The sequence below is a fragment of the Pleuronectes platessa genome, chromosome 15 (assembly GCF_947347685.1).
Source record: "Pleuronectes platessa chromosome 15, fPlePla1.1, whole genome shotgun sequence".
Taxonomy (NCBI): domain Eukaryota; kingdom Metazoa; phylum Chordata; class Actinopteri; order Pleuronectiformes; family Pleuronectidae; genus Pleuronectes; species Pleuronectes platessa.
This window is the reverse complement of record NC_070640.1, coordinates 15,508,329-15,528,328: the sequence shown is the minus strand read 5'-3', so window position 1 is coordinate 15,528,328 and position 20,000 is coordinate 15,508,329. Positions and strand designations below refer to the sequence as shown.

Here is a 20,000-nt window from a genome sequence, read left to right as displayed (position 1 = left end):
GACAAGAGAGAAATCTAAACTCTGAGTGCACCACTCAAACAACTATAATTCAGAAACTATAAGTCCTATCTGTGAAATAAAGACATCGGGAGAATTCCAAGACTTTGCCGGACACACAGATATATTTGAAATTTGTGAGAGTAAAAAAAATGGGACCGTGTGAGCAAGTTATGCAAGTTGATGCTCCTTCCAGAAAAGTTTTCTCTGAAATAACATTAGACCCAATAGAGAGGGATTGTTTTTTTCCTTAAAGGAGCTACACACCTCATGTAATGTGCTCCTAGCATTAACTTAAGCTTCCGTCAACTTGTCCTTCAACACATTCAAACTACACATTAACCAAAAAATCACCAGTAAATTTTTTGGGGAAATAAAACTTCCCTCATCAATCACCATGGCACCAAGCCCCTTTGATTTGAAGTTGAATCTGAATTTGATTGGCAGTGATGGAAGCTGTTGTTTTTTTACTTTATCTTAAATACTAAAGTTAAACACCAAGGTTAATCTTCCCAATGTTACAAAACACATCGTTTGGTAGAATAAGCTGTGAAATGGGAACATTTCCTGGTGCTACAGGTGTTTTGTCCACAATGCCTCGCTCTGCCTGGCCTCGGTGACCTAACGCTACTTAGCATTACGTTAACACATATCACTCATTAAGATAAGCAGCAGAAAACACAAAAGAAGCCAGCAACAATATTTTCACATTTGTCATAAAAGCAACAGAAAACCGCACATTATCAACATGTAACAGCAGAAGCTTCATATTATACAGTGGTTTAATTTCAAACTTGAATAATGAGCCTGAATTGTATTGGTTAGCATGCTGGGTAAACACAGAGAGAGGGTGAGACATGACTTACCTCAGTCAAGGTCAGAGTGCAATAGCAGCTGTCTTAAAATGTAACAGTATTTAAAGCAATCAACAGCCAATCAGAGGTCTCCTATCAAAATACCAACTTTGATGCTGTTCATCAAAGCATCAAAGGAGGTATTGAGAGAGTGTCCCTGTCAATCAAAATAATCTTCTATTTCAAATCTTAGCATCTGGTTGCTATGGTGATATAACCACCTACTGATGAGGAAGTTTTGCGATCATTTATTTCTGTAAATAAAAACAGGACGTTTCATTTTGGTGGACTTTTAATTGCGTCATTCTTGCAGCATCTGATCTTTAATTTTTTTAATGGCTCCTGTCTTATCACCTTCTTGTCTTAGTATTTATATATATATATATATATATATATATATATATATATATATACATATTATATATATTATATATATATATATATACAATATATATTTACATATATGTTTATATACATTAACATATGCATGTAATAAATGAAACAAAATACATTGTTCATTTCGTCGTGTAACTCTTAGCCGCAGTATTTCATCACAAACGAACATGTGAACATTATACAACCCAGGATATTTCCAAACAAAATTCAGACTTAAATAGTTAAAATTTATTTTACCAAGAGGTTCGTGTCACACTGTATGGAGAATATTTAAGATAAGACGATTTTCTACAACCACAAAAAAGTGTTTTGCAGCAGAAAATACCTTCATAGGTGTCTATGGATGAGAGTAATACAACTCAGAGCTCAAACAAAACCTAAAGAATCACGGAGACGGATGACCAATTACAATACATATGATTAACTGGATATGAAATGACTTCTACAAGAGGATATGACATTTTGATCATTTTGCGCAGCCCTAGTTTTCATTGAAATGCTTGTTCTCTCACATGAAAATACTTTGTTCTTTAAAATGCACAACAATGTTTGTCAGTAGGACTTCCTGATATCTTCCTCAACGATGAATGGACACACATTCTGTTCATCCACCGACTGCCCTACCTTACACATGGCATGACAGTATGATTTTGAAGGTCGGATTTCAAAAACATCTCAGAGTTAATTTTTACTGTTTTAGATTCTTAGTACTGGAGATTCTTAACATCTTTCTGTCTAAAGTTGATTTTAGGTCTATTTAAGAAGACGTGTACTGTTTGTAGTGATCTATTAATGCAAAATGCAACAAATTGGTAGCTAACATGGTCTATCAATGAGGCCTAACTGGTTTGACCGCTATAGAGGCTGTTGGAATATATGAACTTCATTTGTTTGGTTAATCTTTATAGTTATTTCTAGTTTCTTGGTAGTTGTTTGTTCTGCCTTAAAAGATATAAAACAAGCACGACGATTTCCATGACTTTTATAACTTCAGACGACAAGAAATAGCAAATAACGATTCAAAGGGAGCAAACAACATGGAACCTCGAACAAACACAGGAGAAATGATACATGTAAAATGATTTAGAACAGTCAATTATATTAATGATTAGATAATAAGATATAACAAATACGATTCTTAGTTTCAAAATGTACTCAAAGGAGAGACGTTTAAATGTGCAAGAGTATTGACATTGACAAATGTGACAACTGAAACAATAACATTTGTATTGGAAGCTATCAAATCTGCACCATCAGCAAATGTAGTCATCCTTATAAATCCTAAACATCTCATTTAATTCAATTCAAAAATATATCAGGCAGCACTATTTTGACATGTGACCATCAAATACTACAAATTGCAGCACTGACTGAGCTTTCTCATAGGTTTGACCCAATAGTTAAGTCTCTGGGCTTCAGAAGAGAGTTTCCCTTTAAGTGCCACAATAAGAATCCTTTTCCAACAGTTTGGACATCTCCATCCAGGACAGGTCCCACTTTACCTCCGTCACATCCAACTTGGTGGCAGGAAGCACCCCTGCTGGAACTTCCTGTTTGGAAACTGGCCAGCAGCTCCAAGTGCAGAACTTCTGGTACCTTCAGGAAAATACAACAGGCAGTGAATCATTTACTTCACCACCTGTTGGGCTTGTCGTTCATGCAGTAGAAAGTAGGAAGTCAAGACGGATGAAGATTTTATAAATACTAACCTGTAGTGACAAACGAGCCAAACAGTCAAAGGAATGACGATCAGAAGTAGAACCCCACATGAAGCAATGATCCATTTCCAGGAACCTGATCAAGACGACATAATACTTGTTTAAATAAATAAAACTGTTATAATAACAACAACAATTGGATTTCCAATCAACTTGGCGGACAGATGTAGTAAGTGTCAGGAAAGGGCCCACTGTATTTTGGTATTAAGCCGATCCAGTCATTTTTTAACTCTTTCTTTAACATTGTGCTTTTAAAACGTTTTCCCAGGGAATAATTCTTGGACCTTAATGAAAAAAATCTGCCGTATGTAGAGGACTGATATCTATGAGTGTGTGAAATTTGGTGCAGCTTGATTGTATTTAAGGGGACTGCTGGGCCTTGGTGAATATGCGCTCTACTGAGTCCCATTGTAGTTTCTTTCATCTCATTAGATCCTGAGGGATCTTCCTGATGAAATTAGACCTTGATGAAAAGACAGAGCAGGAGGAGAACCAGACAACCAAAAGGCTTCACTCAATAATGAAAAATGTGTTGATTAATATTGAGTATTTCCTCCAAAAAAAGTAGATCTATATGAATAAGAAAAATAACAGTGGAGGCTGGAGTCTCCTCTGATGTGAAGTTTCCTAAAAGAAACAACAGTTGATATGTGACACTGATCCACTTCTATAGAACACACAGCAGAGTGATGATGTTCAGCTGACCTCTGTCCGGTCTCACTGATAACCAGCTCTCTGGACTCTGCAGCTGTCTGACGCACACCTGTAGAAGCCTTCATCTTCCCGTGTCACATTCTTAAGAGTCATCTTTATGACTCGGTCTGTACCGGACGAACTGTTAGAGTCAATCAATGCTCTGTTTTTAAAGAAGCTGGTTTGTTTGTGTTTGCCGCTCTGATGCTGATAACACAAGGTGACATCGTCATCCGTAAACACAGGGGAGGCTTGGGTCTTCAGAATTATGTCGCCATCTGTGGAAGAAAAATAGAAGGCAAGATTGAACTCCTACTTCTTTTAGCCCCTAAGGATGCTGAATTTTTGCGGGCGCAAACATTCAGCATCCTTAGGGGCTAAGCCCCCCCTTTCTTTCAAACCTAGAAACGCCCCTGAGTGTGAGCAATTACAGACGGGTGTCAAATTATAGTGAAAACCAACATGAAGTGTCTGGTGGAAGATGTTGGACCACCACAGCTTCAATCATAATCTACCGGAGAAGACATTGTACTGCACTTCCAAAACATATTACATCATTTGAGGTACTGACGAAAATAATAGTAATCATAATAGCTTGAATTTATATAGCACCTTTCAAAAGACCCAAGGACACTTTACATATGTCCAATGGGGCAAAAGAGAAAATAAAAGAAAGTAATTTGCAGCAAACAAAATAGAAATAAACAGCACTAATGGCCGGGTGGAGCACTAACTGAGGCTAAAGGTCTTAGTGAATAGGTGGTGCTTGAGGAGTTTTTGAAGCTGTCCAGAGATGTAGCTTTATGGATACCGGCGAGGAGAGAGTCCCAGGTTAGATGCAGAGACTGTGGACGCCATCGCATATAATTCACATCCATTTTCATACTCATCAGAGCAATCAGTGACACCTCGTTCCCTGTGGATGGGGGTCACTCTCATCCTGGAAAAGATCCCTCTCATCCAGATGAAAATGTTTTACTGCAGGATCAAGGTGATCACTCAGAACAACTTAGTATTGATTAGCAGTGACCCCTGTAAGAGGACCCAAACCACGCCGGCCTAACAAGCCACTGGATCCACTTACTGTAGGGGTCAGGCATTCTCTCGGTGCACACTAGGAGAATTTTACCCTTCTCTTGATGCACACCGCACATGCACTCACTCATTTGTCAAGAATAAAGTGAAGGATGACTCACCTGACCATATCACCTTTTTTTTTGCCACATCTCTATAGACCAGTGCCGATGGTTTTTGAACCAATGAAGATTCAAATGTGCATTCATCTTTGTAATGAGAGGTTTATGCACTACAACCCCTCTATAATAACGCTCTCTGTGCAATTGTCAATGGACAGTCTCTCGCTGACGCAGTCTGATCACGTCCTGCATTGACTTTCTCAGTCACCTGAGGCAGAGTCCTTTTTTCTTTACATATCACACTAATGCTTGAGCTTCATGGTCACCAAGAAGCGCGCTGTCGTAAAAAATAAACAACCCGATTTACTGACGCTGTTCCCAGAGATGTAAACGCACTTTTGTCACGATTGCGATTCAATCACAAAATGCCCGTTATGAATCTTAAGCTTCTTTCAGACGTGATATGAACTCTGGATAATCTCCTGAAATTACCTAGAGGAAGATGTCAGAGTCAGTTGCTTTGGACATTGTCTGGAGTTTCTCCTGCTCTGTAATAAAACTCCTTCACCACGAGCAAGTGGGCACGTTGATGTAGAAAACACGTGAAGGACAAGAACAAAATAATACAGTATAAATATCTCAAGATGATGCAATAGTATCATACAAAAGTGAAATTGAGTGTAAAAATATATTTAAGCATTTTAAGTGACACAAGCCATTTGACATATTCCGGAGTTCATGTCTGAAAATGGCTTTTGTGACTGAAGCTCCATGCAGCCACCTGTGGCCCAGCAATGAATCCTCGTTCAAAGTCACATAGTTATTTTCCTCTCGCCATCTTGGAACCAGAATCAACTGGGCCTGCTCTGCAGTTTTACACATGATTGGATGTTAATTGCTTAATTGTACCATGCACTGCACCTGCATGAAAGCATCTGCATCCCTCATTTATTCGGGTTTTCTCTTTATTTTGTCACTGCTCTGTAGACACACGTTAGTTTTTTCCAAATTTTTAAAGTCATCTTCGGGACCACTTGTCTTGGTGGATTGCTATCTTACCCTCAGCAGTGTTTACTTAACCTTGCTTGTATTTTTCTCTGGCCTCTGTATCTACAGCTACTTACACTGTGTATTTCGGCATATGAGATGTACTGGAGTAGAGGTCCACACAAATATAATATGTCTTCAGGCGAGTGCAGTGGAACCATACAGAGATGGAGGGATAACACTGGCTAAAGCAGAGGAGCTCTGTCATTCTCTCAGTGCTTATGTCTGTTTTGACCTCACTTGGTTATTGTCTGGGTTTTTCTCTATGTGTGTGGGAATGTGCATCTGTGCTATGGATATTAGCCTGCAGAATTGGATTACTCCAGAAGACAGCACATCAATTTTTCCATCACCTTATCATGGATAGAGGTCTCATCATTGATTATGTTGGGTTTGCACTAACTTTTTTTTTTTTTTCATTTAGTCTGAGAATGTTGACCTTCCAGCATGTACTGTAGACTTGATATCTGAATGATTCCATCTGGTTTCCACCAGCTAAGAACTCATGGCATGAGTCTGATTCATAGACTGTTTCTAAAGATGTAGGATGTGTCTCTTATTCCTCCCCTTGTACAAAATTCCAGCTAAAATATGATGGATATGAGGTTTTACTTTTTTATAAAATCCGAAATTATTGACCAAAAAATTAACACTTAAACGTCAGTGTGGTATGAACATCCTTTGACGGGTACTTGACATCTCAATATGTTTTATGTACCATCCAAGAATATGGAGGAGGAGGGGTTTATGACATACTGCTGTCAGCCACCAGAGGGCGAACAGCACGAGCTGGCTTCCTTTTTCAGGAGCTGTCAATTTGATTAAGAATATAACATGTAACTTGGACCACAAGTGGTCTCTCAACCAAAACAATAACAATAGACCTAGTTACATGACGTCTTGTAGCAGTGTGATATCATGGAAGCTGGTGTCTCCACCATCATTGCCTGTGAAGTCTACTCAGGTGCAAATCATGTTCACGGACAGGCTAATGTATTCAAGTTTTATTCAAGTAACAAAACAAACAGCAATGAATATTCGTGATTCATTATGAGTGGCCGATACGAATAGTGGAAGGAAAAAACCCGCTAATTGACTAGCATTGTGTTTTGCTTTCATCTTATGCCATTTCTCCCCCGAGTTGTGGCAGAGATGGGCAAAACCACGGGTAAAGTGCATTTGACATTATTAAGCAATGACCAAAATTAAATCTCCTGTTACCTTGAATACAATTTGGGATTTCTCTGGATGTTAGGAAACATTTTTGGATACATTTGGATATGTGTTATATCTTTAAGCACGACTGATCCCATTTTGTTGCTTTGTTAAACCCTTTCTGCTTTTTATTGGTGGCGTATGGAAGGGCTGACAATGTGGCCTGATTGGGATTCTCTAGTTTCAAACAGATGAACAGCACAGATGTGCTGGATGGAGATATCCTTGTCATCCACTCACAGAGCCAAGAGAAGGGTGGCTGGTGGTTGTGATAAATGGAGAGAGAGAAAGGGAAATGAGCACACACAGAGCAGCTATTTCTTTCCCAAATGCACTGCGCTTGTTGCGAACCAGCTCAAATATTCTTATGACCTAATTGTCACAGACTGCAAAAATAGTTACCGTATTTGTCCTGGTAAAGTGTCACTACTGGGCCCCGCATTACCAACATGTGTTTCTAGAGTCCCACTCACAACTCAGAAAGTGAATTGCAGGATCCATTAGATGACATTTCTGGGCTACATGGATTGCATGAACATGTTTTCACAGGTGTGAAAACCACACTGGTCTCAATATTTCTGGCCTAATCACCGATGCAAAGTGCAAGGACAATGACGTTGCACCCAGGTGCATTTTCTTCATAAAGGGGCAATGCACTGTGTGCGAAAAGCTAGTGGAATATGAATCAGAGTGTACTGTGATTAATCATTAAAATCTTACTCAGTAAACTCCTCACTATTTATCATGAATAGTCCTATATTCAAAGTTGGTTCTCCACCTAAGGAAATGTGTTTGTGCTCTAAGATGCATATTATGTATCAGCACTTAAAGCCCAAACTTTGATTTACTCTTATCATTATGCCATTATTATTTCACTTTTACCACTTTATCTGTTAGCTGAAGTAACTCTCTTATTTCTCAGTTTCACATAAGGTTTGTATTTATTGAAGGATGAGTATTATACCCGTCTGGTCCGACTTATTTTTTACATAATGACCAGTGTAAGCTGTGCCCTGCCAGTTATTGATTGAGATACGCGGAACGCCCAGCATGAAGCACACAGAGCCCAGGTGTGAGGTTCATTTACTCGCATGAGGCAGCGCCAAGCGAGTTGTTGATGTTTTGGTGTATATTAGACAATGTGCTGGGAATAAGCTTATCAAAACCAAGTCATTTGCCTTGATAACTTGATCTAAAAGGTAAATTAAATGTAAATCAATGATTTATATTGAACCGCAGCATTTGGGTCTAAATCTGCATCAAGAAGAAAATGATTCAATAAACTTAAAGCAGGAATGTCTGTTAATCAGTCTGAATTTATTTTTTAGAAATGAATAGGCGTGAATCTCAAAGTATCTTTAGCTGCTATTATATATAATCCTTCTCCTCCAGTACATTCAATTGCAGCAGCAATCATCTGAAGGCTGGAGGACAGATATGAGGAACTATAGCCTCTGATTTGAGGAGGGCTTTGCCCAAGTGAACACACTGACTATAGCACCCTTCGAGCTATATATACCCCTTTACCCAGCTCTTTGGAACACCTGTGGTCCACCCTATAGAATGTTTATAAATTATGTTTATATTCAGGTTCATAATTTTAATTTTGGTTATACCGAAGGTTTAGGTTCAGGAAAATGTCTTTCAGCCTCTGTCTGAAATGCTTGGTTTGGGTTTCTACCAGTACAGACCAGTTGATTCTGATTGGCCAACTATTTCTGTCACATGTAGGAAATTTTGGCCTCGGTCTTTTCCTTACCTGGTTCTATAAGGTGATGTGCTAAGCTAGCTGCTAAATGTGCTCTTAGCAAATGTGGGGCATCATAATGTCCCTGGAGTTACCACGAAGTTTGGGCTTTCTAGTTTTGCAGACCCTTCACATTCACACCAGCAAGAAGAGAAACTGAAAAAGCACGTCTTCTCTAAAATTCAGTAACAGGCCGGTCTTTGGAGTAGCCTTGTTTTGGTATTTGCGTACATTTTCCTTTTTGACTTTGTTCGTTTTATTTAGCTAAAGTTTTGAACGGAGAATATTAACTTGTAATGGCATATATAATGCAATGCATTAATCTAACCATCACCCTGCCCTATTCCTTAATTGTATTATTGTACTTTTCTAATGAATATATTTATGTACTTATTTATAGAAAATACTGGCTGTCCATACAAAGTATTTATCTTTCACTCAGGCAAAAGATTGAAATACTCTACGACTACTGCCACAACTGCATCATTGCACAGTAGAACAGGCACAAGCAGAAGAATAATCAGAAAAAAACACGACACATGGGTGACTACATCATGATGGTGATGCTGAGGAGAATCCTGTAATTTGGCCAGTATATATTGGTTTCTCACCTGATTGCACCAGAGGCTCCTCAGTCTTGATGTGAAGTCCTCAAGTGGTGTAGTCTTGTTCATTTCAGGACCATTCTCAGCAATCACTTGATACAAACAGAAACCTGTGAACATGCTCTCCTCCCCGGCAACCCACCCTTTGGTTAAAAGCCACTGCTGTCACATTCGCTCCTTTTCAGTGAACTCTTTGTTATCTATACTTTACTTTACAAGTCTTAAATTTCCCAATTTATATTCTTCAGATTTCTGTTTCCTTATATTTCTTTGTCTTGCTCATCGAGTGCCCTTCTTTCTTTTTTTTTGCTCTTTATGGCCTGTAGCTTTTAGCCTGGGTGCCAGTGAGCTAAAGGGTAGTTAGTCACCTTCTCTGTGGGTAATTGCCTCCATTCAGCTGTTGCTCGAACAGCCATTGTGATCATATAGGAGGAGAGACATTCACACTTATGGGTTTATTGTTTAGCAGTAATGAGGGGCTTTTCTTGAGTTAGAGTGCTCCAAAGTATACTGGACAGGTGGAGAGAGCTGCAGTCATTGCACAAGTGCACGCTCTGTGTTCTTAATGAGAGGCCTATTACCACTGACTACAGCAGAGCTAGGGCACGTGCTGACAACCCAGATTTGTGTTGACCAACATGTGCTGAAGTTACGGTTCGGATGATGCTGGAGAAGCTTTAAATAAATGTGTGTGATTAGAGCATTAATAAAATCAATGCTAGTACGAGGGTGGGTTACACTCTTCATATGTGCTACAAATGCTTCGTGTGTGTGTGTGTGTGTGTGTGTGTGTGTGTGTGTGTGTGTGTGTGTGTGTGTGTGTGTGTGTGTGTGTGTGTGTGTGTGTGTGTGTGTGTGTGTGTGTGTGTGTGTCTCTTTAAGTAGGACAGTAGAAATTGATGGCCAACTCTGAAAGCTGACCTACATAGAGGCACAGACAAACTAGCTCCCTCAGCATGCATGCTGAGCCCAGTTGCTCTACAGAAAATGCAGAGGAAGCAGACATGTTGCATGATACTGTAAACATTTCAAAAACACACAGTACATCCATCTCTCTTAGTTGGGCAGATGCAAGTAGCACAATATAGTATCACACTACATATGCAGCCTATGTTGAGAGGTAAATTACCCTGATCGCGCATTTTTGCTTGTTGTTGTGGTTCTTTCACTTTTTTGTTATTGTTCCATTATCTGTTTTACAACTTTGCAAAGTTTTCCTATTTCCTGTCTTCAGTTTGAATTCATCTTTAACTGTAGTTAATAATTTGGAAATAAAATTGATTGACCAGAATTTCAATAATGACTTGTGCTTCTGAACTGATAAGTACAAACTCAATGTGACAACTTGACATGATAAAGGCCAAGCATGAATAAAACAACAAATCACATTGAAATCCACTTACCTTAATTTACATTCATGTTCCTAATTGTTCTCTGGCCTGATGCTGTTTATTTTATTCTGTTATTAAAAATTCCTTTTGTGACATTTCTCAATGATCAATAATGAGATGTCATTTCGATTTCTGTCTAACCTAATACGTTTAGCATTTAAAAGCCTGAGAGCTGCAGCTAAACAAACCGTTTTTTACAACACCTCCATTTATCCAATTGTCACTAAAATATTAATAATGTAATGTTTGATTAAAAAGTAATCTTGAATCCTAAATTTGAGACTCATTCAGTTGTAGAACAGTGGAAATAAAACATGGTGTGAAAAGTTTGTCCCAAAAAGTAATTTACTACATTCCATTCCATCATTGTTTACCCCACACCAGTTAAAATAACAATAATAATAACGATACAAAATAATACTTCTTTATTGTTCTATATGATTTCATTTAATTTGTCTCATAGTTTATATAAATGGTGTTGTATATGGGTGACAGAAGTTCATCCACCTTTTTAATAACTTCTGAGAGCTTCCTGAAAATGATAGTTTAGCCAAACCTTTTATTTTGTCACTAACACGTCCATGTATCCTTTCCCATTGAAGACAATTCCAAATTCTAGGTAGTAGGTTTTTTTGACCAGTGAAAAGGGTGCTCAAGAAAACCAGTTACTTCTATCTATCCCTGAAAAAAGTTTGCAATTAATGAAATTATTTACTCAGGTTTTTGGTGACCCAGACCTATTTGTACTATGAGCAGCAACACAAACCTTCATTTTGTATTATTCAGTAAAGTTAAAACGCGGACATTTCATGAACTATTTACACCATTCAACAGCAGTGTACGTGGTACTTGTAGTTTTGCTAAACTACCTGGTGCTTGCTCAAACAGTCACGCACGGTGTCTTGCTGTATTTCACATATTTTTTCTAGTTTTTCCACAATCATTTTGCACAACGGGCCTGCCTGAAATATATTTGTTTCACCAAACTAAGCCTGTGCACTTCTATCGACAACATCTGTTGAGCTCTCCAGCTGCAAGACTACATCATAGTGTTTAGACACTCCACACTGGGGCAGGTGACTCATTTAATTAACATTTAAAGATATTCAGTAAATGAATATGAGTAATTTATTTATGAGCTAGTGCCTAAAATGCATAGGGGGGAGGGCATCATTAACATTATTGAATATTAACCTATATTTACCTAGAGAAATCCATGCTGCTTTGTTCTGTTACTTGTTTTTAAGCAATGAGCCAGATAAATACATTTGTTTACAAGTATTTATTTTGTCGAACATGACAAAGTCCATATAAATGTAAGGTCCAGATTGAAAAAGAAAAGGAGTAGGCAGCTTTTTGGATTATATACATTTTGCTTGTCTGTTCTGGTTCTAATCTATTCCATGGATCCCAGTAGTATTTCCTTGAAGCAGTCCACCGTTGTGATGACAAGCATTTCATGATTTATGATTATCAGTGTCATTCAGAATTCAGAACCTCAAAAACTCACCAGATCTCTCAGCACCAGACATTACCAGGACGACAAATGGATGCGATGTAGTTGTGAAGTTATATCTCAACCCACTAAACATCTCAAGTGTTATCTTTGGAGTGTTGTCTTGTAAATGTTAAACAAGCTGCATTTATAGAGCACTTTTCCAGACTTAATGACCACTTAAAGCACTTTACACCACAAGTGACATTCACACACACATTCATACAGCGCTTCCATCGCACATCATTCGCCATGCAATTTGGGCAATTTACACAAGGCAATTTAGGGTTCAGTGCCTGTTCAGTGCATGTGGACTAGAACTGCTGACCTTCTGGTAACTGGATGACCCGCTGTACCTCATGGTGCATGCTCCTGGCTAAATGCACTCTACACGTCAGGGTTGAATTTCACATCGTCCATCTTCACTTCCCTCCCTCAGTTCCAAGTGCATCGAAGCCGTCACATTTACATATGTTTGTTTTGGTTTTTTTATCAGCTGTTTTTCTTGTAGATTTGTGATTACAGAGTCTGAGCATGCCTGTGGGACCTAGTCTAGTCTACGTCTCTGTCTGTCTGCCTCTCCTCCGCTTCCACTGTGTTTGTCTGTGACTAAATTAACCACGGATAAACAAATGCCGTGTTTTTTTGTTTGCTTCTGAATGACTCAGTGTCAGATCTGGTTATCAAAGGGAAGGCTCATTTGCAGAACTAGTGCAGTGCCTGTTCTAAACCTTCCTGTTTGGATCGGGCTGTTCGAACTTGTTTGACCTGTGGAGATGCTGGTTGCAGCTCTCTTTCTGAAGTCACCTGCAGTAATCGAGCTGTTGTGACTAAAACCATGCAGCTGCACAAAGAGCTGTTTATTTAAAGTTTTGGTGAAGCCCGCAGAACCCGAACTGGAGAATCAATTGTGACAGAGCGCTGGTCGCCATTATTGTTGAATGTATCACGTGTCCGAGTTGCTTACAATTTGAAACTGCACTTCCTTGAACTCTTAATGAAACACATTCCAAGTGTGAGGCTAACACGTTGAACCGATCTCAAGATATCTTAGCCACAAACAGACTAGCAGAGAATACTGGAATTAGTAAAGACATGTTTGATTCATTGATTAATTATGTACTTTAAAAATACAGTGTTTTCTTTTGCAGTGATGTATAATAATAGTAGTAGTTTGGTTTATAGTCAGATCTGGATCTGGAGCCGAACAAACCAGTAGGACAGAGATGAAAAGCACAGACAACAGGGGAGAGAAACCCACATTAATGATTGTCAGTAATGTGATGTAAATGCATGGGGACAGAGAGAGATTTCCCCCTGCTTTTAACTGTCACATTACAATCCTTATTTTTAAATATTAATTCCGACTATTCTGTGTAATGTTGACAGGGCATTTTTGGGGGAAATTTGAACCTTTTCCTTGCATTAATTTCCACTGCCTCTGTTGTCTTTTGTGGGCCATATGTGCTCAGTGCGGGTAGATAGTTCCCGGTGTTAACTGTATTCAACAGGGGATTAACGCCCAGGGCTCTGGATCTCGAGTAATAGCAGGCGGAAACACTGATCAAAGGCCTCTAACTGCGCCGTGGGTGTGCGGACGGCCTCTGTCTGCTTCTCTGCATTACAAGATGACGGGGCCTGGAGGCTGGAGTGCACAGGCAGACATGCAGTGCGGGAACTTTCTGTAGACTTACGCCTGAGTGGACAGACAAAGGCTTGATCATGCATAATTAGAGGAGGAAAACCAATTCAGCGGGGGGGAAGGAGAGGAGGAACAGTTGTTGCCCCAGATGAGATGCACCTATGATCGCGCATGTGCCAGTGTGTGTACAGCAAGTGCATGTGTGCGTGTGTATTCGGTGGGTGTGTTAGTGTTTGTGCAGCGCGTGGTAGGGGGGCTCCGCTCCCTTCATGCTGTGTGCCAGAGGACACGACTGACACTTCCCCCAGGTCGCCTCACTTCCTTGCCCTGTTTTGACAGGTCTGGTATACAGCAGCAGGCTCCAGTGTTAATCAGGAGCGGTACAGTTCCTCCTTGTCGAGGCAGCAGATATATATGGTTATGGTTCTGTATGTCCAAGAGGCTGCAGCAACTCGAATGACCCATGCATCCAAAGCATTGCAATTTCATATGCTGTGATATGTGAGGCATTTTGTTCTAAAATATCAAAGTTTACGATTATTCACTGAATCCATGGGGCATTAAATATGTTTGGTTTGATCCAACTAGTGTCAACAGTGAAACGCTGTAATCTCTTAGCATAGAATCAGCTTAGTATAGCAATGATATTAAATATTATCTATATTGATCAGACCGAGGTGAATCTAGCGCCGTGGCATTCACCAGATGTCAACTGAACGCCTCCAGTCAGTTTTTGGGATGGACGTGTTTGACAGCGCTCCATACCTCCATCATGAGGGACTATATTTTGGAAGAATGGTGCGTTCCACCCTCCAGTAGAGTTTAACAGACTTGAAGTGTCTGTGTCAAGGGTTACTGAAGCTGAAGCTGCCCTGGAGGCTCCTGGTGGCCCAACACCTCACTCAGGCATTTTTATGTGGGTTTGTCCAACTGTGTGTGTGTGCGTGTGCTTGTGTGTGTGCTTTTGTGTGCGTGTGTGTGCGCTTCCTGAAAAAAACATGTTTTTGAAAATACCTGTGTTGTGCCTCTGTAAGCCGTTTCGAATGGGTAAAAAAAATATAGCAGACATTTTTAAACACTTTTTTACGATGGCCATTAATGTGTTATAGTTTCATTTTAAGTTTTATACAAACTGCAATTTAAAGCTGCAACTCCACTTTTTCAAGTAAAAGTCGGCTCGGCTGCATCGTTCTGCGAGTTCTCTCATTATCAGCTTCTGGCAGAATCAGCATTTTTCCACTGGAGTGACAGAAGCAAATAAGCTGGAATGAGTGTGAAATAAAGAGCGAGTGAGATGAAGCCGGTAAAAGGCCGTGAAACGGGGCCCCCCCGCTGATTCTGTGGAGCGACACGATGAGGCCGAGCCCAGTTCTTGCTAATAGGTGTGAGCAAGTGCAGCCACGAAGCCTCGACCACTCGCCACACAACACCTATTATCAGCCGTCCTATCAGAAATCCTTGTGTTTCCATTTACAGGGTATTGTTCAAGCAGTGGGAAGCTTGTTCGGCGCGAGCATGTTGACACCTCTCTCCTCGTGTCTGTCAGTGCTGACAGTATTTAATAGTCTAGCAGGGCTTGGGTACGTGAGGATAATCTCACTGCTGACCGGAGACTGGGAGACAGAAATGCTTCTGTTGGCTCTACTTTGTGGCCTCTAATTGTCTGTAAGGTCTGTAAAATAGTACGGTAGAGGAAATGACTGAAGTGGTAGGGCCCGAGGTTCACTCAGCCCACGGGGGGGGGGCGGCCAAGGAGGCGTGTGCTGAGCCGAGGAGTCAGAAATATAGGGCGGGTTGTTGTGAGATTTGTCCTTTATGTATGTGTACATACACATTCCTGGAGTAGTTTACACTACAGCAGACTGTCTTTCTGTTCATTTAAACAGATCCACTCATGGGTGGAAGGGCCCTGCTGGTGGTATCTGTGGTGGTGCGGCTTGGCCCTGACCCCAGTGGATATAATTGTGCACTGGAAAATGTCCTGTCAGGTGATGGAGGAGCAGCCTGTAGCAGCAGGAAGGAGTGTGGCGACAGGGGCCATGTGTGTTAACCTCTTTCCTTGTCATTTTTTCTGTCTTTTTCCCCACCCCCTCCTTCTCTCCTCTCATCTCCCCCTTTTCCTCTTTCCCTCTGCGCCCTCGTCCCCCCCCCCAGACTCCACTCCCTCTACCTACACTCCACTGTGACAAATTACTCCTGGCGGTTGATTTGTTGGTTGTCAAAAGTGCTCCCTGCGCTGGCATGAAGGCGGGGTGGGCGGGAGGACAGGGAGCACCCCCCCCCCCTCCTGTTCCTGCTCGTCGTCATCACCGGTCCCTTGTCTACCCCAACCTCGCACATGTGCGAGTCGTGACGAGCTCTCGCCATTGAGACGTCTCAATGGAAACTGATATTCTGTCTCATAAGATCTCATTCGATTAGCTGTTGTCCGTGTTTAATTAGCTCCCACATTAGGTTTTCCTGCCCTTGCTTTGACAAGACGGTTTTGGTACGTTCGCGCTGGTGTCGGCAGCAGATGACTGGCTTGAGTGTTATTCATGGAGGAGGAGGAGGAGGAGGGGCAGAAATGAAAAATGAGAGTGCGAGATAAAGACTGTATGACAGAACTGTAAATGTCAGTGTTTGTGATAGGTTGCCTAGGATGCAGCATAAACCTCCGCTGACAAAGAACCCTGTATTTCTCAGAATTATCTGATGAATTGAATAAATAAGCTATTTCCAAGACTAACGTAATATAATTCACTTCTATACACGTGTATATGAAAATGCAATTTTTTTTACAAATATTTACAATACAACATGCTCACAGTAGGTTTATGTTAGGTTATACATAATATGTGATGTTACACTGTTACATCAGTATCATACGATCGGTATGGTATATATATATATAACATATTTTGTAATCACATTGATTAACGCTGCCATGATCAAATCGCCTGATGTCTCTTTCTTTTTGGGACCAATACATCATGTCATTGTATAAAAATGTATTCTCCGGCCATACAGGCAATGTTGTGCTGACAAGAAAGAAACCAAACATTGACATGCTAAACATTTTGTTATGCGGTACGTAAATGCAACACAAAAACCTAGGGTTGAAAATAGAATCATTGATTTGCAATAGAACCAGCAATGGCCCAATACAAACAGACAGTTGAATAATATTTTTACTTTATGTATCCTACAGAATATATTGTGTTATGTGATATTATGTGGTGGACATTGGGCTTTGACAACCTTGAGGTTGTGTCCTGGGAGGCAGATGAGGACTCTGAACACGTGGAGTTTATCTCAACCTGTATGAATGGGGAAGAAAGGACAATATTCACTCTAAGACAATATTTGAATGGCGTATATTAGAGTATTAGGGTTTTTCCATATTCAGCATGTTAGTGTTCTTACTGGATCATCTGTCGTTCCTAGAGAATAAACTGACACTGCTCCTCTGGAGTGTGTGTCAGTCACATGGCGTGTTGTTCACAGTGCCCCACTGTTTAAGCTCAATCTGATGTGATTTTATTTCATCATCGGCTGTTTGCCATTTTGAAAGGAAACTCATCTCCTTTCAGTCCCACTTGCTGCTTTATTCACTAACTGTTTCTCTTTTGTGCCGTTTCCTCTTTTGCAAACGTAATAGAATATCAGTTTTCCTTTCAGCCCCTGCTCTACGCCGCTGCTAAATTGCTTTGTGCATCACCATCAAAACACAGAGGAGAGCATTGCAATCCACTTGTGTTCAAAAGTCTGAAACCATCTTGTCTCTGTGTCTTTGTATCAAAAGAGGGGTTAAGCTTTTATCCTATAAATATGGCATGAAAATCCCACTGTCAATGACACATTCATTCTAAGGCCCGCATTAGCATAAAAACCAGAGCTTGTTATACAGTGAGATTTCAATAAAAAGAACACAAAATGCATTTAATGAAATTCAGATGCCGGGCCCCAGCTCCCTGAATCTCATTAAATGAGCTTTGTGCTGTTTTTCCATCTTCTCTTTGTAGAAGAGGTCCTCGAGTGCCCTTAATAATGTGGCAGATTTCATCATCTTCTTGATTTAAAGAGGACAATGTCTGTCTTGTTCACTTGTTCTTTTCCATGCCCAATCCAATCTCCACAGATGTACCCGCATAGTTTCTGCATCTGGCTCGTAATAATATAATGTTCCATCCTGTGGTGCGTTTTCTTTTAGTTACTGAAGTTTTGTTAAGGTTCTCCACTAACTCCTTCTCTCCCTCCTTTTCCTCCCCCCCCCTTCTCTATTTCTCTCTGCATAGGATTTGGTTTCATCACTTTTGAGAGTGAAGACATCGTAGAGAAAGTCTGTGAAATTCATTTTCATGAAATCAATAACAAAATGGTAAGTCCACTCATTTTTTTTTTTCAATTCCAGGTGGTTGTTGAAGGATTAATATTTGATTTCTCCTTTCCTCTAGCATTAATAGGGGATCATGTGTGTCTCTGTGTGTGTGTGTGTGTGTGTGTGTGTGTGGGTGTGTTTTCGTGTTCATATGGACAGGCTAACACACACATTGACACACACACACACACACACACACACACACACACACTGACTGGATCTGTGGGTCTCAGGGATGGGAAGGCAGTGGTGTGCACTGCCCACAAACCGTGAAATTGTGTGGCTGAATTCTGCCTGTCAGGCTGAGGGACGGGAGAGTGGAGCCCGTTCCTCTCTTTCTGAATCCTCTAACCCACACACATACACAAACACACACACACACACACATGCGCACACACAGGTGGACATGTCCGGGGAGGCAACAGGGAAGCTACTGGCAGAGGCAGAGTTCATTAGTCAGGGATTAACACCTTCCACAGAGTCCCAGTGATGCTTGTTTTACTTAGACCACTAATATGGTCATCTCAGAGTGCTACAGAGTTCAGAGGCAGTTTTCTAAGTCCTCGTGTCACCTATGATAATTGACAGGAGCCGACCTCAGTGTAGCGAGTGTGACATTAGGTCCTCCTTCACCCAGTTCCACCCTGCAGGCCTCTCGAGAGATCCTGCATCATTTGAGCGCTTCTGTGGGTTGTGATTGACTGGAGGGAATACTCGTCTGCTCCGTCTCTCAGTATGTGTCTTCACTCTCACCCAGCCTTTCCACCACCCCCCCCCCCCCCCTCCCCCTAAACTGACTGACAGGAGCAGTGTAGTAGAACCATGTTCACCAGAGACCGGCCCAGGTCACATATGACCCCGGTATACATCCCTCTGTGTCTCCGCGATGCATCACAGTCGATGCGCAGGACTCCAACCCAAAAAATGTCGGAGTGTGACAGAAATGACTGTGTGTGCTTTGAAGATATTCTGTCACAATCAAGTGTCTCAGATCCTTTGACATGAAGCCGTAGCATTGTGTGAGCGCACATAATATCAAGCATCAACCTGCACGCATGCACAGGCCGTAGCGTACACACAAAGCAAAACAACAGGCTGTCAACGCCTCATTTCAAAAACCATTCCAAACCTATTTCTGAATTTGTCATGTCACCGAAAAAATCATTAACCAATCATTTGTTTACCAACAAATCTCAAATCAGATTTCTGGAGTAAAATTCTAATTCTATGTTGGTATGAACATTTTGATGATGTATTTATTGTGTGCCCTTCCAACTTATATCAGGCAGAAAAAAAGGTCTCATTAAAGTCCAACTCACAGAACTTCTAATTGTTTAATAATTCATAGTGCTAATTAGGAAGTTAGGAAGCTAATAATGCTAATAGTGCAAAATAATGTTATCTCTCGCCGTTGTATCTCATCGCCAAACAATACCTAAAATATCAAACACTGTCTATAATCATTTGTGACTGTTCTACAGTACGTCAATAAAGAACATGAATTAGTTTAGGGTATTTATTGCTGGACAGCTTTAGCACCAACAAAATAACTCTAATACATTTTTGTTGTATTGATTGTTTCAGCTGAAAGAGACTTTCATCCCCTTTGTATACAGAGGGTTGCTTTACTCTTCATCTATTGCAACTACATATTCTAGAGCGGGGTAATCTATAGACAAAGTGGGAGTGAGAGTAAAAATTATA

The 20,000-nt window shown here is 40.6% G+C and overlaps 1 protein-coding gene and 1 long non-coding RNA gene across 10 annotated transcripts in view; one reads left to right on the top strand and one right to left on the bottom strand.

Moving 5' to 3' along the window:
* The window catches only part of msi2b (musashi RNA-binding protein 2b), a 255,566-nt gene that overhangs the window by 166,298 nt on the left and 69,268 nt on the right, over positions 1 to 20,000 (top strand). For all 8 annotated transcript variants that reach the window (XM_053442301.1, XM_053442300.1, XM_053442304.1 and 5 more), the window contains one exon: positions 18,214 to 18,296. In XM_053442301.1, coding sequence (XP_053298276.1) covers positions 18,214 to 18,296 — 83 coding nt within the window. The remainder of the gene's footprint in view (positions 1 to 18,213; positions 18,297 to 20,000) is intronic.
* On the bottom strand, positions 2,214 to 4,042 carry LOC128457557 (uncharacterized). 2 transcript variants are annotated; one of them, XR_008341937.1, is made up of 3 exons: positions 3,671 to 4,042; positions 2,957 to 3,041; positions 2,214 to 2,843 (listed from the first exon to the last, which is right to left on the bottom strand). It is a non-coding gene; the product is annotated as an uncharacterized LOC128457557 (long non-coding RNA). The 2 variants fall into 2 exon arrangements; XR_008341936.1 differs by lacking the exon at positions 3,671 to 4,042 and having other exon boundaries at positions 2,957 to 3,502.